At 41.7% G+C, this 18,754-nt stretch overlaps 1 protein-coding gene across 1 annotated transcript in view; it reads left to right on the top strand.

The window, feature by feature from the left end:
* The first annotated feature begins 826 nt into the window (after nt 1-826).
* LOC120447824 (target of Myb protein 1) overlaps nt 827-18,754 on the top strand; it is a 48,692-nt gene continuing 30,764 nt past the window's right edge. Inside the window, exons 1-2 of the mRNA XM_039629407.1 lie at nt 827-896; nt 15,943-16,029. Coding sequence (XP_039485341.1) covers nt 16,011-16,029 — 19 coding nt within the window. The 5' untranslated portion in view covers nt 827-896; nt 15,943-16,010. The remainder of the gene's footprint in view (nt 897-15,942; nt 16,030-18,754) is intronic.

The raw sequence follows: 18,754 nt of genomic DNA, 5'->3' as shown, positions 1-18,754 counted from the left end.
TAGAGGTATTCGTGCGAAGTCGTCGTCCGTGCTTCGCCTCGTCGTCGGCTGCCCCAAGGACTCGTGTAGTTGGATAGGTTCGTGCTCGTTGCACAATTCGCCAGCGATGGCGAACTTAAACTTTTCGGAATGCGTTAAGGATCAGTTTTGCGCGAATTACGGTCATGAAAGGTTGCTAACGACGAAGTGCCGGCATCCGAAACAAACATTTTCCCAGTAATACTTCCCAGAGTCTTCCACCGGTGCGTGTGTGTACGGTCCGCGATTGATTTGTACTTGAGTGCTTGAACAAGCAATGTAAACATATCGTCTATACAAACTGACCTATGATATGAAATCCGAGGTCGTAACTGTAGTAGATCTCCAAAAAAAATGATCCAGGCCTTGGACACTATTAATATAGAATAAGTAACCTAATCATTTTCTACGGAATATACCCCAATGTCGTTAGTTAAGACGTCCACAAAATAAAGGATTCCGTTAATTGCTAGTCTTGGTCTTCGCACCACTTTCAGTTAGTAATATCAGTTAGAATTGCATATTGTATTTAGATTAATTCAACAAATTGGGTATAAGCTTAAGGCAAATTAACCATGCATACTTCCCAAAATCGCTCTCTTGAACTATAAATGGTTGTGAAATATAGAATGTTTGAATAGGACCTTAAATTAAACATCGTAGTTGATTATTATTACCAGTGCTTCTCCAAAACTTTCTTAATTAAGATTAGTAATACGTCTATAAATTAAAATGATGCAATAAAAATTATGCAATAAAATAAAAGAAAAGTGCGGTACACAAACAAACAAATTTAATTATAAGTGCTGGAAAATGTGAAAAAAAAACTAAAACAAAACTAAAAGCGTTCGAGTCTATAGGTAAAAAACTGTTAAATGGTAAGCAAATAATTCATTTTATGAACTCTAGGCTATTTTGTTAAAATTCTTAAATTCTTACTTGTCCTACAATCTTCTTTTCTATACACTAAATACACTCTTATCTTATGGGTACAGTGGAACATAATTTTGTTCACTAAAAAAATTTGGAAATAAAAGTATGTGTTGCTAGCCATAAATGTGAACGGACAATTTGTGAATGAAGTCATTAAATGGCCACCAACTTAAAATTGGTTGATTGCCATGAATGCAATCGTCAAGCACCCTTAATTTTTTATTTTATTTTTTTATAATTTAATATTTAATTACACCCGAGACAAAAGATAAATCGGATCAGTAGTCTTGGGAATAGTATGGAGATGGTGCCGAAAAAACATCTGCTTAATTATTAGCTTTTAAAAGTTATCAAAGTACGATTTCGTCCTTTTAAACGGGTGTTAAACCAAATTGTTTCTGGCGGATTTAACAATTTATCATATGTCTTTGTCAATTCCCGGCCTAACTTACATATGTTCCAATTTTGTTGGTGTTTTATATGTATAAATAAAATACATAAGCGTTTTTATTTATCATATTAAAGTTGAAGACGTGTGAATATGTAATCCATTGATGGTAGACCATTAATATTTTTCACAACGTCACTATTATATTTTCGCCAATGGCCTATCAGACTCTCTGTTCGTTGTGTTCACTCGATGATGGTACTATTGATTTTCTTGCCGCCTATTCGACACTTCAGATTCAATTAACATTTTTGGACTAAAATTGCTCTTTGCCAGTTGGTCAAGTGCAACATCGGCAGATTTTCACAGTCGGCGGGAAAGAGGGTGAAAAACTGAGAGGCTTGCGACAGTTGCTAAACAAACGCCAATCCAAGCAATTTCAGAGTTGACTGCATTGCAATGGGCAGTGAAAAGGAGGAGCTGGGCGGCATGCATAGCCGGAAGTGATTTTTGCAGTGATCCGAGGCCAAATCCCAATCTGATTGTGTGAAGTGAGTTGCATAAATGTGCAAGCTGTTCAAGTGATTTCGAGTGAAAGACTCTGAATGAGACGATGTCTGTGCTGGGCTGCGGATCCTGGTCCTTCGTCGGTCTGCTTGCATTATTTTGTTGCATACTTCGCTGCGTCATTAAACCAATTGACGAACCTGATGGATGCGAGGGTAGGTGAATGCCGACAAACGTCTTTATTATGTTTAGCGTGCCGTGAGTGGAAAGTCAAATTCGAGTTGCAGTTGAAGTCCTCTAGAGAGGTTCTTTTGATAAGGCTGCTGAAAATCTAATAAAACTGATTATCGTCGATTGAAATACTCTAACTGCTCTTTAAAATTCATTTCGAAGATCCGCCAGTGGTTTTTTCTCATTGTGTTGATGTAGCGTACGGGTTGGGCGGTGTTGAAGTCAAAACATTTCATTAAAGGCAGCAGCGAATGCTGTAAAAAAGTACACAAAAGCATCTGAAAACAAAATGTTGACAAAAAGCGTAAAACACACAACTCCATAGTGTACAAAATGAAAATGACGCAACATGCAAAGAGCAGAAACAAAACAATGCTGCCTGCAACAAACTCGGAAAAAATGTAACCAAACCGACTGACCAGCGGACCGAAAGACCTTCTGACAGACGGCCCATACAAATAAATACGCAGTCAAAGGCAATCAACGTCAGCTAGCCAGACCCTCGTCCCCCTTGACAACTACCGATATTTGATTTGAAAACATTCCGAAAACGCTGCCCGAATGCAGCTCCCCTCTAGTTTGGATGCTCGTCGTCGCCAGCCGCCGCATTTGTCCGTAAGGATCGCTGCAAATAAATAAATGGGAGCCATTGGGACAACAATTAAAATGCGATGCAGACATTTCGATACTTATATTTCTTTTTTGTCGTTTCTTGCTGGCCCTTGTCAGTTGATGTTTTAATTGGAAGGCAACATTTCATTTCAAAGCCGAAGTGAGATTTTAGACTTAGCTGAAAAATCGCATATAGGCGGCTCGGTCTATGCTGCGGAATTTTGAAAAAGATGTATGTATTGTATTCGACTTTGATCCTGTGAAATTGTAAAGGATCGGCATATCTCCTTACTGACATTTTATAGAATGCTTAAAAAAATAAGAAAGGTCAATTGAGATGAGGTCCTGAAAATATTTAATTGAATGCAAACATTTTACAATTGAGAAAGCTTTCGAGTCTATCAAAAAAATTTAAGACAAAAAATTTTAAAACTTCCTATTTGATTTATTCGGTTAATTTGTACAATGATGCAATGAAAATGGAAAATATCAGCTTTATTATTGGGCTAATGAGCACATATCATATATTCTTTTATACATTTACATAGTATTACTTAAAAATATAAAAACAGACGGGTTTTCCCAACCACGTATATTATATTTAAAAGTAGTCGTCCAAAAAAGTTCTTCATGTGTTATTAGAAATTAAGTTAATTTTTTAATTATATACTTAATGGACTTTAAAAAATTACATTAGTGTAAAGTTGTGATTGAAGTACAAAAATAGTTAATGTATAACATAATGCCACATCGGAAAATTTTTAATTTATATGAGGTTCGTATTGAGGCTTAAGGATTATATATTTGATAAAATTAATTTTAAATTTTACATCCAAGAATATTTTTTGCTCACGCGCACAAAATATAAACGCATGTAAAATTTATAAAATGTAAATATCAGCTATTAATAATTGTTATTTTTAGTTTTTCGAGATAGGCAATTTAAATTTACTAAAGGATGTATATATTATTTCCTCTGGCTTGATAAAAGCAAAATTATTTTGTTTTAAAATTAAAAGACGTGATCATTGCTTTATTTTCGAAGATTCGGGTATTTGGTAAACTGAGGAAATTTTGTATTTTAAAATGACACAATCACAGCTGTTGTTATCCCATGGTTTCATAGATGGCGCTATACAGCACTCAAAACGTTAGTACTTTGGGTACTTCCGTAAAGTGTAAATAAGTTAGTGCATACTTTTAGGATCAGTACTTATAATTTGGTAAAATGATTTAAAATAATGGGCATATATAAATGCTTAAATAATATCATCAAACAATTTTGTTATCGGTTTTTTTAATAAAGATTAAAATAGTATTCTATTATATATTAACATGCTAACAAAGTATGAACATTAAATAGAGGTATAGAACCAGTTGTTTGCTGTTTTTGGTGCAACTTAATAGAGGACATATTTGTAAAAGAGGTCTAAAAGAGACCGCATTTTCAACTTAAGGTCGAAAACTCGCACTACGTTCCGTAAAAGCATAATTGCAGTGTCGTAATTAAATACGCCGTTTGTTAATGGGTAATTTATGTTTCGATCCCTCCCTGTTCCTTAAGTTTTTAACATTCCGCTAGGGTGTAGAAAAACTAGTCAGTCAGAAGCTTGGAACGCAATAAAAAATACCAAATAAAATAAATATATTTTCTTGATCAGTATCAATAGTCTAGTCGATATACGCCAACTATTCTCTCAGTGCAACACCTATCTGAATAAATCTTTTGCAACAGTATAATAACGTCCAGAGCGCTTCACTAAATCATATAGTAGCTATAGAAATAATAAGAAAAAAAGTATATTTGTTGTCCTAAATCATAATCTGATCTAAATCATCGACAGTAGATAGTTTCGGTTTAAATTAATTTAACATCGTACGACTATATCCTGAAGTTGCTATAAAAACATTCGGAAAGTGTTTTTTTTTTTAATAAATTGTCTTTTTTTTGGTACCAACCAGTTATTTTTAAATATTTTTTTTTTTTTCTTTTTTTAAGATGATAGACCCATCTTGTGTTCTTTCAAACCTGAGGCTTTGGTGACGTCGAAAAGAGCCTTGTGTCGCAGATTCATGCATTCAAAAAAATCTGGCCGATAAAAGAGCTTATCGTCGTGCTGAAGACGATCTGAAGAAGTTGCTGCACAAACAAAAGAATACCACTTAAGGCGACTATAAAGATATACTGATCTATGCAGATCAAATGCAGACATTTCCTTGGCTTTTTCTGACGAACTGGAAGGCCAATTTTAGCAATTTGTTCTTGCAAAATGTGCGGACGTAGAGGCAACGCTGGCATTCCTTATTATCACGTAAATCCGTAAGAACTTTGTAATCAAATACAAAAAATGCACTCCAGTAAAGCTCCCGTATTCGGATTTGATGGCAGAGTTGCCAAGGCTCTGCCAAAAAATGGTGTACTATTTCTTGTGTTCCATGTAAGTGCGCAGTGATATGGATGATACCAAAGCCAGGCAAATCAGAGTGCCTTGTTGCGTCCAATAGATCAATAACCGCTCTAAAATATTCGAGAAATATATTTTAAGAAACCTATAATTTGTAAATTTATATTTTACCATAAAATAAGGTCGTACTCTGTCGTCCACGGACTTTATCAATTTTTCTCCCGAATCGAGAATACACTTATTATTACAAATATGCAAATATACAAATATACGCAATTGAATGCGATATAAACCAAAATTTGCCATTTTCCTAACTTAATTTCTATTGCTTAATCGGCTTCTCGAGTATTTCAGAAATGAAGTAATAGTCACAAAAAAAAATAAAGCAAATCCTTCGTGGTCACTGTCCCAAACAAGGGTCCGTTTCGGTTGTCTGAGTCGTGACCCAGCACCCTCTCCCCCAAACCACTAAGCCCCCAAAACCAAGGGCTGGAGTGGGAATGGACATCTTTGGGGCGTCTGCAGCCGTATAAAGTTTAATGAGCCGCAATTAATCGTACATGACAACACTATAAAAACGTTTGTTAAAAATTATTTCTTTTCCGGCGGGCTTCTCTCCGTGTTTGGTCTCTTCTGCCGGAGTTTGTGTAATTGCTGGATTCTTTCTTGAATATCTTCGTGATGTGAACACTCTTTGCAAATGTAACGCATTAAAGGCGGCGAAATATTTCAGGAAGTGGATACTTTAAACAGATTTGTAGAATCTGGTGTGGGGTGTTGCCCCTAACAAAGAGTCAGGGACGTTTGAGAAGAAACCATTGTTAACGATTGAGGCCAGGCGTAACCTGATCAATTTGTCATTGGAATTGCCTTTCCTAATTAACAATTTAAATAAATCGCCGCATTTTCAGCGGACCAAAATGTAGAAAAGTGAATGCAATTTAATTGGAAATTTAATTGCTTTTGTGGTTGGAATGTGACATGAGCGCCCATTCACCTGTGTGTCCTGGCTCACCTTCGTCCTCCGACTACCGCAATCCCATTTTACTTTTTTCGTACCTGCTGTCGAGCTCTTAATTTAGACGTGTCCATCCATCGCTGTCGCTTGGCTTTTGTTGTTTTAATTATCTGCGGTTATATTTATTTAAATATTTACCAATTCAATTAGGGTGACCGTTTTTGTGCATCGCCCTGTTTTGTCGTTTATTATTTCATAGACGAATTGAATTGACTTTGAAGCCGCTCCTCCCGGGGTCACTTTTGAAGCCCGAAAGTAATTTCAATTAATATAATGTCATATCTGACAAATGGTCTGTGCAGACATCGCATCCTGAGATCTACGAAAAAAACCTTGCAGACAGTTTAAGCCCGTCTGCCCTCTATTCTGTTGGCCCCCACACGGATATTCTTTTCCGAGTTTTTCTTTTGGCTGGCTGCGTGCCAATTATAAAAGTGATTTCGATGTAAGCTGCACCCGAGACCTAAAAGAAGACGCAGCCCCAGACTTCGGGCCACACTTACGGGCACACACGAACCCGGAGCTCACTTCCGTCAACGGGAAGTCATAAGACGTATGAACTTGTCGCCATTGCCGGCGAAAGAAGACGGAGTCGAAGTCGGAGCCAAGACCAAATCTAAAAGCCGGAGAAGAGGTGACGGGGAGCGTCCTGACAGATTCCTCTGTTGGTTTAGTTTGCTTGGGCTTGACTCGAGCCAAAGAAATGCGATAAATTGAATGACTGACGACGCAGTAAATACTTTTCAGACGCTGGCGAAGTGGGTGGGTGGGTAAGTTGGGGAATCACTTGGATCAATTTCCACATCCACACACGACAAATTGCGCGTGGTTAGGTTTTCTTTCGAAGCTCACTCTTATCCATTTTAGTTTGCCATGTGTACTTATAGTGGATAAAGAACGGGTGATTGGAAGAAACGAGCAGCTGACAAGGTGCAAATGGTGTGGATTTGACTGGTGGGCGGAAGGAGCTGTCAACTCGGGAAACTCGTGACTCGATTATAGGAAAATGCATCTAAGACGGGGATATCCGAACTTCATTTGCCAACCCAAAACTTTTCTTCTGAAGCTAGCAACATAATTACGCCTAATTTTTGGATTCCCCCAAAATCCACTGCCCTTTATCCGCTTATGGATACAGCGACCAGCGACATTGTATCTTTCGGCACATCCTGCCTGCCTTTCAGCCGCCCTACAAGTAACACACTAATTTGACTGCATAAAAACTCACCCAGGCGCTGATTGTGTTTGCCCAAAGTCTCGTTTCATAATTTTTGCACAAATTGCGGTTTTTCAGGCAACGAACAGTGAACGGCGAACAGCCAGCAGCAACAACCGCCAAACGCTTTGGCAACTAATAAAAATGACCGACTCTTTTACCCATCCCGACCCCCCGTCACACCACTCGCACACAACTCCCAACCCCCAACTCCCAACTCCATACATGTGTAAAAATTTACGCCACAACCGGGAAAGAACGGACTCCGGATTCGTTAGCCAGACGGCACAGATAGAGAATAAATAGGGGGAGCGGGTCAGTGCTGGCCACTTTTGTTGCCAACTCGACATATTTCAATCACGTAAATTTATTACGTAAACATTTGCTTTGCTTTTCGCACACAATTACGATGGCAGGAGGGGATCAAATGGTGGCGGTGCGGAAAGAACGCGGATGCGCGGGGGAAAACGCATAGGGGCCGCTGAGGCTCCAATGCAGGAACACAAATTTCAATTTCAATCTTTTCATGCTGCTCTCCGCCATAAGCACATCGCTCCGACCGCTAGGTCCGTGCCCACCCAAAACCAGCTGGCCAAACCCATGCCCGTCCTGAGTCCCCTTCCCCGGGGCCCAAACGAGGTAGGCTGAAGGCCTTCTGCTCGCCCGTAATATTCATAATGGATTTACCAATATGGTGAACAATTTTTATTAATGCAACCGACAAGCCGGGCGGCAAGAAGTGAAAGGTCTGTCCGGCAGCCACCCCCTCCGCCAGAACGTCCTTTAGGTCTATATCAACACGGGGCGGCAGCTGTTTGGCTGGTGGAACACATGTATGCGTGGGTCTTCGCCTGTGTGGGTGTCGCTTAGGACCGGGTTAAATGGGCTTTTGGCTTTTTGATCTTTAAATGTGTGTACAACGCTTTGATGTTCTTTTTCTGCTGGCCACCAGCCGTTTTGCTCTCCGTTTTCCACATTTTTTCTGTTATTTCGGGTTGTTGGACATGTTCACTTTTACGGGCCAGGTGGAAAGTATTACACTCTAACTTATGCAACAATCAGGGATTCATAATGTCTGCTGCTCATTTTTCGACCAACTATTTAAACCAACTATCTACTATATTTTTAGGAACATATTTCCTAAAATGTGATGTATTATAGAACGGAAAAAACCTACCATGAACGACAAAACATACACAACATTGTTTGTAATTGGAATAATATTTTGGTTAGATTTTGGAAACAATTAAAATTTGTATTCAACCCAAAAAAAAATCTTGTTAGGGGGAGTTGATTAATTTTAATGCTATTTCTTCAATAAACTAAAACTAAAAAAATAATTTATAAAACAAGACCAATAGTTGTTAGCTTACATATTCTAAGCTTTATCCGAAAGGTCACTGTTCAATATTTGGCCAACTTAATCAGTCGCCTTTATTAAAATCAATCAACTTGTACGAGCAACCACCACCTCAAAAACAGAGAAGTGATGAATTTATGACGTCAACACTGGCCCACAGCAGGCTTCTTGGACCCACTGACAGACAGACAGAGAGACAGACAGACTTCTTAATAATAAAAGTCAGAAAGACTGAGCGATAATAAGTTTGACTCGTCGCTGTTCGAAACACGAAAAACCACCTGCCCAACCTGACATTGGTTGGCAAGCGTTGAAAATTCTCTGGGAAGGGAATGAAAGGCAAATCGGAGGGCGATTGTCTTGGCATTCAATAATTGAAATATTTGCATAATTATTAACCCATCTTGCCAGAGGGAATCTCATGAAATTGCGCCTAAGCCCCGCACTGTACCTGATCCACTAAATTGTGGAGAAGTCAAAAGAGCGTGAAATCTAGCGGCAGAAAAGTTCTCAGTGGAACAGAAAAATAAAACTATAAAGGAGCACGCTTAAAAGCGCACTTTACAGGGCGACGGAGAAGGCGGATTCGCGTGGGAGTCAGCCTGGAGGCAACTCTTCCGACTCCTTAGAGTCGGATGGAGTAGAGATGGGAGTTGGCAGTCGGGAATCGGGATTCAAGAGCAACGGCGTCGGCAGGGCATATGAACATACAAAATATTCCCTACAAAGGAGTTGATTACACAAAGGAAAATTACGACGAATCATTTCCGCTGCTTGGCTGCTTACACGACCAGCGCACGGTGCTCAGACCCCTTTTCCTTATTTTCCCTTTGGAAAATGGGCGGGCCATTTGGCAAACGGCAGCAAAAACAAAGCCTTCCACCCCTCGGCTACACAGCAAGTGAGATAGCAAAAAATGTGAAATAGGTTCGGTTTTGCTGTTTTCTTGAGCTTGAATTCTTAAAGCTGGAGCTTTCGCTTGGCTACTCACTCACATCAAGATGACAACTTTTCGGGACCACATAAATTATATTTAATTGAAATTCTTTCGGCCCAATAGCACCTCGAAATTAGCGAACATCGCCAAAACAGACAGCGGCCAACTTTGGTGAACTCATAAATCGCTCGGGTGTCAGCGCATTAGCCATCCAGCGACATGCCATAGCAATGCAAGTGGTACCATGAGGTGCCCTACCTCCACGGACTTGTAAACGTCAACGATCGTCTAATGTTTCCATGCGTCATAAATTTCATTGAAAAGCGCTTCCGTTGCGCCATTTCCAGACGTTTCGTGGGACTCGAGGGCCGAGGACCCGAGGGGAGCACGGCGCAAGGATACTAGGAGTGCGGCTACAAGGATAATAGGATACCTTGCCCCTTGGCACACACATACAAAATGCATAAGGGAAATGAATTGCTTTACGAGCCACCGCAGTCGCAAACGACGAAAGAACGAGCTCTACAGGACGAGCTGCTTGGGCAGCTCAGGGAATATGCAACTGTAAATCAACACCCGAGTAGTTGTGGGCGACCCATTTTGTAGGCGTTTATAAGCTGTCGAAAGTAGTTAGGCGTTTTTCATAATTTATTTATGGCCGCCGAAGGGAGCAGCGGCGTTTAAGCATGTTTTATATTAAGTGCGCACGGTTTATGGCTCAGTCGGCCAGAAAGAGGAATTAGTGGGGCGCAGCGCAGTACCCTTTTTGCCGACTTCGGCGACTATGCAAATCGGAGCTTTACTCCGAGATCTGTTTCCAGACCCATTGTGGGAGCTTGGATTGGCAAACTTCGCTCGCAATTGAAGCGGTGCAGCTCAACCATTGGTAAACAGTTATTTGCAACTTAGTCTCCTAACACGATTATAACATTTGCTGAAAATAAAGCTCGCAAACTTCCCCGAAAACTTTGTCTGGAGCGGAGGGAAAGTTGCCACTAACGACTGCCAATTGATGTTGTTAATGAAATAATTTCTTATAACGGGTGGCAAAGTTTCGCAGCAGGCCGGGAAAGTGAAACTCAGCGTTTAAGTTTTGCGGTTGCCTTGCCGATAATTTGGCATAGATTTCCTCCTTCCCTGGGTTCCTGTTCCTTATAGTTTCCCTGCTCCTTCGGCGCAAAAAGAGCAACCCGAGAGCTGGCTACATTTATAAATTGTATCCCGCGTCCGGCCTCAAGTCCTTGCAGTCCATTGTGCATTTGGGCTTCATTATGCGCAACTCGTTTTTGTTTGACTTGGCCGGGTCTGGAGCTCTAAACAAATTTTCTTTTCTTGGCCGCAGTCACCCCATCGCCTGTCCGTTCGCACTCATCAGCAGGGTCCTTAAGTCTGCTTTCGTGCCATTGTGCGCTTTGTTTAATGTTATGTAAACTTTTGCTCTATGGCCACTCTTCTCTGGGCTGCCACACTCACTTCTATCTGTTGTTCAGCCATTCATTTGCTGCTTTCGGATGTTTTGTAGCTCCTTTTTGCCACCTCTCCACCCCAACACATCTACACGACCCACGTCGACCCACTTAAAGGTCCTTAAAGCTCAGGCAGATTGAGTTAATGCATCCAGAGGCAAAACAGCCCGGGTGGATATGAATTTTTGCCGAACTGACAAATTTCTTGCTTCACTTGCTGCGCGAGCCCAAATGATTGATGACTTTTCAATATGGCAACCGCATCAGCCACAAATGTAAATACTTGCCCCTCATCCTTATCGCGGGCCGCCAGTCTCACCCTCCACTTCTTCATTTCCGACAGACCGCCGACTTCCATGGCATCAAGTTAAGCACTCAATCGTGGATTACATGCGTTTTATTTATGATTTTCCTCGCTGGTATTACGAAATGTTTCCCTTTGGCTTATTTTTATTGTCATTTATTGTCGGTTTTGGATCAGCGGGCTTCAGGGGAGGCTGGATTCGATTTTTGCTTTTACTTTTCCCCTCTTGCTTGACAAGTTTTTTCGCTGGAACTTTCGGCCTGGCAACTTTGCTGTGCACAACTTTGGCTGCCAAGTGGCAACATTTAATTGCTCAGAAAAATATTTTCCAAAAAATCTAAAACGATGAAGTCGAAATAATAAAAATGTTGTCAATTGTTGTATTTTATGATGTTGCCCAAAAGTTTTCAACAGAGGCGAGATTTCAGACGAGCACTCGAGCAATTTGTTGTATTTTATTTTTTTTGTCAGCTGAAGTCTAGTTAAAAAGTTTTTATACTTTTCATTGGAGAGTTTTGAGTTTGGGAGTGCAATGTTTTCAGTCTATTCAAAGCGCTGGGTATCCCATTTAATTTTTATATGAGGGTTTTGATTATTCTATAAGGTTGTTTTCATCATATGAATGGGTAATTATATTGTGTAACTAGATAGATAACTATAAAGCTTGAAAAATTGATCCGAGAGCCGAGCGTTATGCGTATTGTTCGCTTTAAAATGCTACATTTGGAATTTAATAGACAAGCTCATTCAAAGGCACATTTAGACAGCTCGGCTCAGAATGCTGTGTGAAAAAATTACCATTTGACCCAAGGAATGTGTGCCAAATATCTACAGAAAAAAAACACATTTTTATGTTAGCCATTAAAGAACAGAGCCGATTAAAGCGCATTAAGACTTTTACTACCGAGTTTGTTCTTTACAGTTTACAGTTCTTGGTTTTTCATTCTACCTTGTTGCTCTGTGTGTGGGAATCTTTTATTTTGAAACCACCAGTCGAGCCGAAAATGGGTATATGTGTTTCATGAAAGTTTTGTAGTCCAGAAGGAAACCGCTCACAGCTTGAAATGCAGGGGATCTCGCTTAGATGTAAAAAGTATAAGAATCCGAGATTACCGGGAGTGCTTAAGTAAACTTTTCATTATTGCTGTGAAAAAACCGGTATCCCAAATTCGACTACAGTATTTCATCTAGTTTTGGTAGTTTTCCTGTTTCTCGGGCAGCGATTGCGGATTTCTATGCTGATGTTTGTTGTTTGCTCGCTGCACTTAATGTAATTAATTTTAATTAAAATCCAGCGGGAACGTGAACAAAAAATTTGCCACAGTAATGAGCACGAAAGTCCGTCCATCCGACTGACTGAGTGTCGAATGGTGAACTTGCCAGCATCTCCCCATCGCGATCCCCTCCGCTCGCATATCTTTTCGCGCCTGTCGAGTCGAGAAAAAAAAAGGTAGCCTGCTATTCAGAGCTCTCCTTTCGTGGGTTAAGCGCAAATAGCAGCAGACACTGCTGAATGGCTGTGTGTATGGGCTTGTGGGTGTGCTGGTGTGTGTGTGGCTAAGGGGTGAGTGGGCGTGGGTGGGCTGCTGCGGTGGTGCAGCGAGTTTGTTTGGATTTTGCTGGCCCGTAAATTCACATTACATCTACGATGAAGCGTTTGGTAAACATTTTAAAGTTGCCATTTAAATTATGTACTCCGCTCTCGGGTGTTGCACTTTCCAAGCGGAATCAATGCGAGGACTGCGAAGGGCTTACAATGGAAAATGTTTATAAATAGTTCAGCAAATACGATTGAAATTGATGCAACATATGTGTAGCCAGGAACTTTCTTTCTGTCTATGATTTATCTTTAAAAGTATTTTTTTCATCAATGTAGTTTTAAAGACACTGTGCGAGGCGCCAAGCTTTATAAGTGAAATGTTTTTATCAAGCCGTCTGATGTCGGCTCAGGAAAGTTATAGTTATTATTTAGAACTTACCACTCCCTGCATTTTCTGGAAAAGCGTTTCACTTTTCAGACAACTCACGAAAAGAAAACCATCGCAGAAACCCGTTATGCAGAGAGACACCCATTTGGGACAGACAGTCAATAGAGACTCTTCCACGCCCCATATTGACAATGGGCTTGGGTGTGAGTGTGAGTGTGTTTGAGTCTGTTGCACCTGGTAGGTTCTAAAAGCCCTTCGTCTGCTCCTCGCCCTTTTAAGCGGCAGCTGCGTTGCACTTTTTGTTGGCCGCCTCCTGTGCCGTAAACAAATAGAATTCTTTTTCACAGCCACCCATCCATATACCCATATATACTTGCCCCACCTCGACTCCATGTCCCTGTGTTTGCCTAGACATTGCATTTTTACCTCCTATACTGATTCACGCGCTGTTGCACAAAGCAAAGTCGGCGTTTCCTACCCCCCTCCGCTTCCACCTTCTGTCAAGGCTCAATTGCTAGGCTACGTTTCGCTGGCTCCTCGAGTTTTCCATGCGAGGAGCGGCTGGCTGGAAAATGCGAGCTGCAAAATGCGGCGCGTCAAACAAATAGAAAAATGTAGCACGTGGCTTGGAAATTAAAATAAATCAGAGCCGGCATTGGGTAAAACGGACGGGCTTTAAGCTATGTTGCAAACTTATGTATTGAAAACATTGTAAGCGAACTATTTTTTGGGCAAAGACTGAAAGTCAACTTTTAAATGGAATAGAAAAACAAAGCGCGACAGTGTGGGCCGCCCTTAACAAGGAAAACATAAAATGTAAAAAATTACTTAAATAACATTATTATTATGACTAATTAAGCACAATAAGATAAATTCATTATACTACACTTTCAGAAAAAATATGGATATGATGATTTGCCAGATATTTTCTTAGAAATCGTCTTGTATAAAAGACTATAAATCTATAAACAAAACGAATTTAAAGATCTCTTGATTGCGGGATAGAAGAAAGAGCCATCATGGCTTAACAAATTGGGAAACGGATGATAAGTTTAATAGTCAGCACTACACAATAGAATGGTAAATGCCCAGTAGTTGGAAAGATTTTTTAAGACAAGTGCACCTAGTCTTAAAGCCAGAATTTATTCTTATTTTTCCTAGGCTGCCATTGAATACCAGCAACCACAACGGCGGCGACGCTTAAGCGACCCTCAAATCCTGTTAACGAGACAGCAGGAGACGTAAACACACCAAAACAAACACTGCCCACGCACACAATCACACTCGTGCAACGCACATCCGTCACATCCAGCACACAGCATAGACACAAACCCACCGCAGGCGCTAACTAGCGTGGACACCAACACGCAGGACACACTGCAGAAACAACAACAACGTGGAAATAGTTTAAGTTGCTGAGGGGTTCGGGGGAGGGAGTGGATGGAGGGGGATAAAAACTGAAGAGTTTATAAAATTAACATCGTCATGACATCCAAGCAGACGCCGGCACTGCACTCGGCTCCCCGTCCAGGACATTCGGAATATCCTTTGAGCCCGCTGTTGCTGCTGTCGCTTTGCATTTGTGTGCGGCTAGTCTGATTTATGGGGAGGGCCTGGAGAGCCTGGAGAGCCTGGGTCTGTGTCACTGTGTGTCTGTGTGTCTGTGCGAGAGTTTACGTCTCGTGTCGTGTTGGCATTTGTCGTTACAAACTTAATTAATGCTATGTCGGGGAGGGGACTACCGCCCGCTCGGCTGTGAACTCTTGACTTTTGTCGAGCCAGGCAAAAATGTGCAACCAGGACACGCTGTCAGTTTCAGCTGACGTTTGGTGTTTTTGCAAGCGAGTCTGCTTCTCTAGTTCGGGAAAAGTCCGCAGATTAATCAGGAGCAGAGTCGGGATGGAAGTATTATTTTAGGGAATTTGCAATCGGTATTTGGAAATACAATCAAGCCATTGCCTGGCAACGCGCAATCCTTTGGCGAAATCCTCCTGGCTTATGACAACTTCATGCCCCAAAGTCCCACTTAGAGGAAAGACCCACTCCTTCGGGTCTTAATTTCGGTAATGCCATGCTGCTTACCCGGCTGGCAGTTAACTGTATTGTTTACAGGACTCTCGTCAGGAGCCAGAAGTCCTGATTGTTTCCCTGAGCCGTGCCAAGCTCCTATCCACTTGTTTGCTATTTGACTTAATTTAATGAAAATGTTGCAACCTGCAATTTACAAAACTAACGCCAACAAAACTTGAGATTGTTTGCTCGCTCCTCCTGGTCCTGCTCCTTGAGCCACTACAACGTCTTTGGGTCTCCGGAAGCCCAGAATCTACTCCTGGGATGCGGGCTCAGTTCTAAGTACACATCGAGAACGCTGCCATCTTTTTGATGGGCGGAGAAGTCAAACAAACGAATGCAAAAGGTTTTTAACTGCCTCCAGCAGTCTCAAAAGTAAAAATGTGCTAAAGTGGCAGAAGGCGATGTTTGCCTTTGGCCGAGGGACGGCCTCACGGCCTGGCTTGGAGTTATGCCCCATTATGGTGATTGCATCCGGGTTGCATAGTAGTATCGCAGAAACTCTTAAGTCATCCATAAATCTGATCATTTCATTCCTTCGTCTTTCAGTTCTCCATACTGGCTTCGATGTATTAAACCTGGCCTTATTTTTCTCATCTATGCGCAACTAATTTGCAATGATGAGTTATCAGAAAGGTAAGTCGCCCATCGCAGGATACTATTATTACCTTCCTGGTCGTGACACATCCCAAATTGTTGACCATCCATCCATTAGAGCAGGCTCGGATCGGAAACGCTGGTCGGAAAGGCATTTGGGGACCTCTTTTGCAGGTCAATCAATTTGTAAGCACGTCGAATACATTTTTGAGGGCCACGATGCGTACGATTTTTTATGGGACTGGCCAAATCTCCGCCACAATACAAATTACAGTAAATCAGCTAAAAGCAAAATTACGCGGGTCATTCCCAAACAATTTGCTCGACGACGAACACAACAAAAGATAGAGATGCGTTCGAGCATTAAAAAGGAACCGACCGAGTCGCAAAAAGCAAACTTGCAGTGGATGCTGGGCGGGTGGCAGCGATACAATCGAACAAAGGAGAGTGCTGCATACTTTCGGGGGTTGGTCCTGGCCAGTCTGCCAACTAATGAGCTTTCATGAATCGACATGAATCGATGGGACTTCGGGGTGGCATGGAAGGTGGGTGTGGAGTGGAACGCCATTCCAGCTAGTTTGGAAATTAATTGCCGCCAGTTTTGTGCTGGGCGGGCCCACCAGCTAAAATCGCGATGGCTCAGTGGCTTAGGCGGTCGGAGGCTGGACAATGTCGGCAATATCCTATGCTGCGCCGTTCAATTAACTTGTGCGACAATCCAATCAAAAGTGTATTAAAGGCCCGTTTACGGGACCATCGCCATCACCATCGCCATCGCCATCGCCATTGCCATAGCCTACCCGATCCGGGATGCGACCACGAGACCATTTTGCAGAGCCAGCCGCTGTCGATAACAGCAATTACATAAATGTTTTTATGGCAAAAGTCTATGGTGAGGGGATTGGGGGAGGCGAAAAGCCTATCGCGATGCAAAGTAACCAGCGCCAGCAATCGGCTGACCAAATGCGATTTAATGGCGTCCGCTGGAACAGCTGGAACAGCTGCAGCTCAATGTGTCCACAACAAAAAGTACTTTGCAATTAAGGCATACATTAACATTATAACGCCTGCGTCGCGACTCGCGACGTTTTGGCCAATGCCATTGGGCGGAGAATGGGAAGGAGTTATTATCAGGAATTGTAGCTCTCAGCAGAAGTATTACCCACCGTTCCAGGCAATCCAGTAATTCGTCTAATTTATTTAGCTACTTGTAATATTTAACAAATACGTTCAATTGGTCCTGGAGACCCACATGCTTGAGTTCAGGCAATCACAATTTTTATTTACGTGGCTGAACGAGGCCTTTCTTTTCTCCGGAGAAACACGTGCCTTTCTGCTCTTCAATTGAACTACATAGATAAGCGAAACAGAACGACGAGACCCCAGTCCTACTTACTACTAAATCTCTAAGCGGGACTGGGGGAAAACTTTTCCAATTTTCCCCTTTTTATCGTAAATTACGCACGATTCAATATTTGGCCTTTTTACTGGCTCGTGTTTTGTCTCTGCGTCGTCTGCCCTTTTTCTGCCTGAATAGCTGCAGGAGTGGGTTCAAGGAGCGAGTAAATGGTGGGTGGTCTGGGCAGGCTCCTTACTTTGTCCTTGCTATTTTGCTATTTCTTCTGTGTCTCCCTATCGTAAATAAGAAATCTCATACGTGCGTAGGCCTCTCATGAGATACGGCTTAATCTAGCCCCTTGCCCACGAACTCATCTGCTTTATGAATGAACCAAAAGTTAGTTTCACTTTTGTTTCTGGGAGAGTCTTTTCCTCTAATCGAAATTGGCCATGGTTCACAAGTGTAATGATTGTTTTTCTATGCGGGGTAATTTATTTAGCATTATTTATATAGATTTCAGTCGGAATAGGGCTGAAATAATTGGGGAGAAAGTTTTCCTATTGTTTACCGTAGGGTCTGTAGTCCTTAACAATAGTTGGATGTTGCGCATGAAATATATTCCAGGATTTAGAAATATTATGTCGAAAATAAAAACATTAAAGACTTTGAAGGCATAGAGACAAAATTTTAGTTCAAATATCCATTGATGATTGTTGTCTACTACTGTACTGAACTACTGTATTGTGGTATTATTAAAAATTTTAATCGGCTGTAAGGCTGAAAAATTTTAAAAGATTGGCAGAAAAATTATATTTACGAAAGAGTTTTGTGGCTGCTGCATGGAAAATCAGAGCGTCTCAACGACCTCAACACGTTCGCAGGGCCCCTACCTCCGGGAGCACACAGATTTAGACACAGCCACAGACGAAGATACAGCACAGACACAAACACAGAGAGATGGGCAATCGGTGTGCATCGCTGCTCTGCGCCCAATTGTATGCAACGGCTTTTGTGTCAAAATTTTTATGCCGTGCATGGCACGGAAACGTGTGCAAAAAAGGGACCCGGAGGATTGGAGCGGAGTGAATAGTCAAACGTAGACCCGAAACTACAGGGCAACAACAATGACAGGGGCAGTAAATTGAAAGACCGAAGACACGGAATTGGTAGACCAATAGGTATGGGACAGAGAGGAAGGGAGGGGACCAATTCTAGACGACCAAGCTGATTCAATTAAATCAGTCCAATTGAAGCGGCTGACGAAATGCGTGGCGAGTGTGTGCATGGAATATTTAAGGTGTCACAAAGGCCGACGGTGTACTTACTGCAGCCTCAGTTGGAGTCCTGTTTGAATGAAGGCTTAAAGCCAGTATGGCGAAACTTTGTCATTATCGCGGTGCCAGCTCCAGCAGCCAAATGGTGCCA

Source organism: Drosophila santomea, chromosome 3L, assembly GCF_016746245.2.
Source record: "Drosophila santomea strain STO CAGO 1482 chromosome 3L, Prin_Dsan_1.1, whole genome shotgun sequence".
Lineage (NCBI taxonomy): Eukaryota > Metazoa > Arthropoda > Insecta > Diptera > Drosophilidae > Drosophila > Drosophila santomea.
The sequence above is the reverse complement of the archived record's forward strand: the minus strand, read 5'-3'. Positions and strand labels throughout refer to the sequence as shown.